General features: G+C 32.2%; 1 protein-coding gene across 4 annotated transcripts; it reads right to left on the bottom strand.

The window, feature by feature from the left end:
• Positions 1-277: 277 nt before the first annotated feature.
• Positions 278-5925, bottom strand: LOC132271965 (uncharacterized). 4 transcript variants are annotated; one of them, XR_009469908.1, is made up of 5 exons: positions 5477-5921; positions 5174-5229; positions 1601-1750; positions 978-1181; positions 278-863 (listed from the first exon to the last, which is right to left on the bottom strand). XR_009469908.1 is itself a non-coding variant. In XM_059773477.1 (3 exons), exons 1-3 carry the CDS (start codon positions 5493-5495, stop codon positions 576-578), a joined length of 363 nt encoding a protein of 120 aa, XP_059629460.1. In that variant the 5' UTR covers positions 5496-5919; the 3' UTR covers positions 278-575. The 4 variants fall into 4 exon arrangements, 1 of the variants encoding a protein (XP_059629460.1); XR_009469907.1 differs by lacking the exon at positions 1601-1750 and having other exon boundaries at positions 5477-5910; XM_059773477.1 differs by lacking the exons at positions 978-1181; positions 1601-1750 and having other exon boundaries at positions 5477-5919.
• Between the last annotated feature and the right edge of the window lie 554 nt (positions 5926-6479).

Here is a 6479-nt window from a genome sequence, read left to right on the forward strand (position 1 = left end):
AACATCAACTCGGATGGGATACAGTAACTGGATTCAATGTCATCAAATAATTAATATATAAAAACTTTAACATATATAAATAAATGCAATGTTTATAAAAACTTTAACATATATAAATAAATACAATGTTTAAAAAGTACAGTAAATGGTATTCTCAAAGGTTTCTTAAGTTGGACCAGAGGTTTGGGGCAAGACTTTTTTTTTGTCCAACACATTGTTTTTTAAAAAGTAACACATTTAGTTATAAAAAATAAAATAAAAAAATTATACCTGCAGAAAAATTAAACTTCTTTTCCCTGGTCCATTGGCTTTTTCATAAGTTTAACCAAATGTTTATAAATATAACCACACCAGTTGAAAGTCTTAATGAATCAACATTATTCACAGATTCAAACCCCGTTAGATTGACATTACTGCAACCATTTGGCCTAAGGACTGTTGCACATGCAAATAAAAAAAATGCTCGCTTAAAATCGTCTCCAACATCGAGTTGTGTAACCTTTTTTTGCAAAGCACTTCAGTGCATCCCTCCTGAATCACGATATCCACATTTATCTATTCATTCGGCTTCAACATCAAAACCTTCCGGCACATCCGTCTTCCCAAGGCAAGCAAAAAATAAAATTGACATCATGTGCCGATATAAAGATATACTCATTATAGCCAACTCCAAGAAGACCGATGTGACAGTCGAAGTTACTAAATATATAACAAAAAATGTTAAAATCCATACACGAGCATTTTAAGTTCAGCAACTGCCCAAAGCCAATTTCCTCAATCGTTTTCATCTTCTCAGCACCAAGTTGGGATACACATTTGACCAATTGATCGGTCAAGCATCTTTGCCAATGATTCCGATTTTCCTATGAATGAAAGTTCAATAAAATAATAAATTACAAAACAAAAATAATATAAATAAGGGAACGTGCCTCAAATAATAAAACAATAATATGAGGGAAGGGAAAATGTCATAATACGTTCTATTTGGAGACTCGTTTTGGTGCATTTTTTTTTTTTTTGCTTTTCGCTTGTTCTTTTTCCCGCTCATTCTTGAAAGGTTGTTTTTCACTTTCACTCATTTTATTCCAAAGCTCTCCAGCATCTTCACTAATTTGTCCATAATCAAGGCTTTCCCAATCCTTTGAAGGGTTTTCTATTTTGCACTTATCTTGATAGTATACCTGAAATTATAAACATAATGAATAATTATAAAATTTAATACATTTAAAAATTTTTAAACTTTATTGTTCAATTACATTGCCACTTGTTTTCCATACATCAACATATATATAACTAAGGCAAAAACATTGGTGCAATACATCACTTTAAAAAAATATATAAATAAATAAATAAATCAAAATTAGTAAAACATCATACTCCACAAAATAAGTCCAGCACAAACAATTTTGCAAGTACTTTTTTAATCAACTTATCTTATTTTTTTAAAGTATTGGGATATGTCCTAAAACTTATAATAATTTGATCACATTGTCAATAACATAATTTATCATTAAGAAAAGAAAAAATAAAAAATAATAACAAAATCCATGATATTTATAATAATTTGATCCCATTATCATTAAGGGTTTTGAATATATACCTAAATTTGAAGAAGTACGGTCCAATATGCCTTCCAGTTCTTTCCTTTCGCTTCAGTTTCGAACTTCCTCTATTGTTTTTCAAACTTTGCTTCAATCCACTAACAACCTTTCTACGCTTCAAATATGCTCCACCTTCAACCTCATCAGTACTACTTGATGATTCAGATAGAGAAGTAGCAAAAGGAGAGTATAAGGCGTCATCAAAATTACTTTCACTATCCAAAACAATTCTTTTTCCCTTGTGTTTGGACAAATCAATCTTCTTTTTTAGACCGCATTTGGGCAAAAAAAATTTATTTGGTTCATCTCGTTTGGTTTTGCCCGCATGTTTTTTCGTTTTTTCATCGCGCTTGGCCATATACTTTTTCTTTCCCATTTGATGTTCCTAGTTTATGAGTTCATAATGAGAAGTAAACTTATAAAACAGAGATGATAATAAGCCTTTAAATATATATTTACAAGCTTAATGCCAGGTTTATCACATCCATCATCGTACTTTATACTACCACAGAATTGCAAGATCTCAAATTTTACAAGACCTTAAATTTTTTATTGGAAAATTTAATTTCAAATAATATGTTGAATTGAGTTAAATTTGTATTTGACATTAGTTAATTGGCACTATATGAATACCTGTTTTTGATAGTGAACGTAGGGTTATGTCGAATTTAGTTAAATTTATCTGTGACATTAGTTATTCAGCATGGGACAGCAGAACAAAGTGACTTAAGCATATATAGTGTTGTTTTGAAACTATCTTATACAGTGCATAAGGAAAAAAGGAGTCTTTGAAGTTGGGGTTTATAAATTTTTATCAGTATAGCTATTTCTATTAGTATTTGGAATTGGTGTGGTTTCAGCAATATTTTTAAGTTAAGGTTAGTTACGGAGGAAATGTGAAAATTAAAAGAAAATTTGAATTCTTGCACAATTTTAGAATCTGAAAAAACCAATTATATCATCTCAATTGTAGTGCATGTGTGACCACACGTGCAGCACAATTGGCAAAGCCTTTGGGTACTCCCTTACATCTCTAGTCTGAAATTAAACATAGATAATGGTAGAAGGGCCTCACCTGTTCTGGTTTTGTCGTTCTTCTGAGAAAATCTAGTTGCAAAATTGAACCTTCTTCCCACTATTTATGCATTTCGAAACCCAGAAATGCCTAATTGATTGAAGGTGAGAAGACTGCTATTGCCATGCTAGAAAAAGAGAACAACAATGATGGAGTATTGGAATTAAACAGCGCTGCTGCTATTTTTCAAACCTTAAACAACCAATTTGGCCACACAATGCACAGTACAACTAAGTGCAATCAACATCAACTCAAATCCAACAACCAACATCCTACCACATTCGGTAACACCAACCCTGCAAATCACACCCAACTCAGCCAAAGATGGCTGCCACCAAAAGCAAAATGGTGACCCTCAAATCGTGGCCAGAGAAGAACCCAGAACTACGGCGCCGGAATTTGACGGTGCAGCAAACCACAGCCGGCAAACACCGCGACCAATAAACCCGTTGGATTTTGACTTTCCTTTCTCTGTTCGAAACCCAGAAATACCTAATCGATTGATGGATTGCACCAACAATAATATGGAAACCTTGATTGACTTTAAAGTTCTTTGGACGAGAGCTCGTCCACTTTTTCGATCTCTTTTCTTTAGGTTTCGTGTTTTGTTTTGTTTAAGACTAACATTTTGTTTTGTTTGTTTTGTTTTGTTTAGGGTTAGTTTTTATTTCTTATTTGGGTTAGTTTTTATTTCTTATTTGTTTTATTTTTATGTAATAATTTACAATATAAGTTAGCACATGGAAGATGTTAATAGAAAATTTCTTTTTGTATCATTATAGTGGAGCCTACACACATATTACAAATAAAATTAGACGTGGCCAAACCAAGGCCTTTCATCAGCGCACACAGGACCGCATGGGAAATAACTTCAGAGGGTTTGCGCCCCATGGCATGCACCATAGAACATGATTTTTTGGCCCACTTGTTTCGGCCCTATTTATTTTATCTATAAAGATGAGTAGTTTTGTCCCATGTGGAAACTGTTAATCCATGGCCTATTTGCCATAGAAATAATATGATGGAGAAGATAAAGCAATAAAAGGGGGAGAGAGAAAAACATACACGGAAAAATTCATATAGTTAAGAAGCTCAGAACTAAATACAAATTGTTAATGAACTCAAACTTGCTCATATCTTAACTACATCAAATGTAGAAATAGATATTGTTAATGAACTCAAACATTTCATATTAGAACTACGTTAAATAGAAATACATATTGTTAATGAGTTCAAACTTATTCATATCTATCCTCTCCATCTAGGACTTAGATAAAATGCAAAACTTGCAGCAACAAAATTTTTTAGCTGCAAGAGATCAAAGCAAAAGGTGAAAGGCTGCGTCAGCTTTGGGAGGGTAAAGTGGCCAATCATTAGGAATTACAAAAATATAGTCTGTCTAAATATGTTGCTAATAAAAGATAAAGGCTCAAGTGAATATGAGATGGGATAAGACACAACTGCCCCAATATTTGCAAATTATGTAATGTTCACCTATTTCTTTAACATCCCAGTGTCAATAATTATTTTAAAAACAAACATCTTAGTGAATTTTTAAGATAATAATAATAACAATAAATTGGGAAAACAACATGGGTTAGAGAGAGAAGATGAGATTTGTGAATGTTTATGGGTGAGGTTTTAGTGATCAAAGAAAGCGAAGGTGAGGTAAAGGGAGAAAACACGGTTAGAGAGAGAGAAAACCTAAATGGGTTAGAGAGAGAAGATGAGTATTTCACGGCTGATTCCAAAGAGAGAATGAGAGTTTGGGTAGAGAAAGAAATGGCGAGTGAAAACATGGTTGAGGCGAGAGAGGTGCAATTGGTTTAAGAGAGAGAAAGAAGTGTTAGGGATGTTTGGTTAAAAGCGTATGTTTTCAGGAGAGGGATGCAACTGCAACTGAGGCGGTTGAACACAAACAGGATTAATTCATATTTATACTACTTTACTATGCCAAAAAATCATTATGTCCAACACTTTCGGCAAAATAAGTAGTTTTAGTCATTAAAATGATATTGTTGTACTGACTTACCCAATCCATAATCTAATTTTTTTAAACTTGCTCAAATGAAGAAAAATAATAATAATAATGAACAAAAAAAGATCGCCGTAAGGCCAATCAATCCCTGAAATGTATTTTTGTAAAGTGTAACAAAAACAGACATTTTAAATATTGTTGAAATAATTTATAATTTGTTGAAGGGACTAGCCACAAGAGGAGGACAGTTTCATGGTTGAGACTCATTTTTAACTGTGATACAGAAAAGTTTTTCAGGCAATTCAGTGGCAAACTATGATTTTCAAAAAAAAAAAAAAATGATTTGATTAAGCTTAGCAAATGGTATGTATTCTCATTTTTTATTAAAAAAATGAAAAACAAATTGAACAATAAATGTTCATGTATGGGAAAGGCAATTAGTAAGTACTAAGATCTAACTATAAAAATAAATAAAATACAATAAATTTTTGAAAAAATAAGTTGAGGAGATGTCCATACCAACTTCTTTTCCGATTCCGCTCGCTTCAGCGGGCTTTTTTCTTCAACAACACCGCCTATATATAATGGCAAGATTAGAAATGGAAACATTTTATACTGAAATTGTATACACTTTTTAACTTAAAATCGTCAACATAATAAGTTAGTATTTTGAGCGGCTAAAATAATAGGAGCCAGAGCCTGCTTATGAGTCAAAGAAGAAAAAAAAAAAAAAAAAAAAAAAAAAGAAGACAAAAAGGGTATATATATATATATATAAATATATATAATAGAAAAATTAGTGTATTAAAAATTAAAAGTTACCTGAGCAGTGAGGAGGCATAACCCTAAGGCTAAAATCAATTAATTTGCTCAAAATCGAACAAAGATGAGCCTAACTAACTCCTTATATGGAAGCTGGGAAGAGAAGAAAATCGTGAGCGAAGGACGTATTATTAGTGTTTGGCAGATGAGAAAGAGAGGATGAGAGAAAGAAAGCGATGTTTGGACATGGGTTTAGACATTAGAGAGAAATTCTTGTAAAGGAGGGGTGAGAGATGAAGAGTGGGTAGTGGGTAGGTGAGCTTATATAGAGGTTCATAGATTTGCGGTAAGAGAGAGAAAAAATAAAATAAAATAAAAATAAACATTATGTATATAATCAATTCTGTATGCCTATAAAAAAAATAAAAAAAAATTACAAACGAAAACAAACGAACAAAAGAAATTAAAAAATATAAAAATAAAAAAGGTCAAAAATAATGAACCCATTTTTTGTACCGGTTTTTAAAGTATTAAAGTGGTCAAAGGTCACTCTAACAGCTTTTATATAAAGCTGGTTGATAGTAATAAAGCATTTAAAGCTGGTTGATAGTAATGAAGCACTTGACTTGACAACGCAGCTTTTCAAGTTTTTTTAAAAAGAAGTAAACGGCCAAAGGATAGAATATTATGCTACGCTTAGTATGTAAGAATGAAATAAAATAGAATGTCCATTTTAATTATTTTTTTATTTGGTATGTAACTTAAAGTAGGAATAGTCATTTTATTAGAATAAAAATTCATTTCTTGAAATAAAAATCCATTCCACAATTAAACCTATGAAATGGTCATTCCATTCCCAAGTAATTTATTTTAAAAAATTAACTTTCCAAAATACCCTCATACTCCAAGTCTAAAAACTACAATTACCTTCCACCACAATCATCTCCGCTTTTCACCACCACCACCACTACCACTGCCTTCCACCACCATCGACTTTCACCATCGCCCACCACTGCCTTCCACCACCATCGACTTTCACCATCGTCCACCACTTTCCGCCACC

The sequence above is a fragment of the Cornus florida genome, unplaced genomic scaffold (assembly GCF_030987335.1).
Source record: "Cornus florida cultivar Cherokee Brave unplaced genomic scaffold, ASM3098733v1 CherokeeBrave_3.0.0_Hap2_Chr08, whole genome shotgun sequence".
Lineage (NCBI taxonomy): Eukaryota > Viridiplantae > Streptophyta > Magnoliopsida > Cornales > Cornaceae > Cornus > Cornus florida.

Bases quoted from the DNA above. Each gene is read 5' to 3' on its own strand.
- LOC132271965 (XM_059773477.1), bottom strand. The intron at 864-5,173 runs GTATGGACATCT...TTTCATTCATAG, and splicing joins CGGAATCGGAAAAGAAGTTG to GAAAATCGGAATCATTGGCA.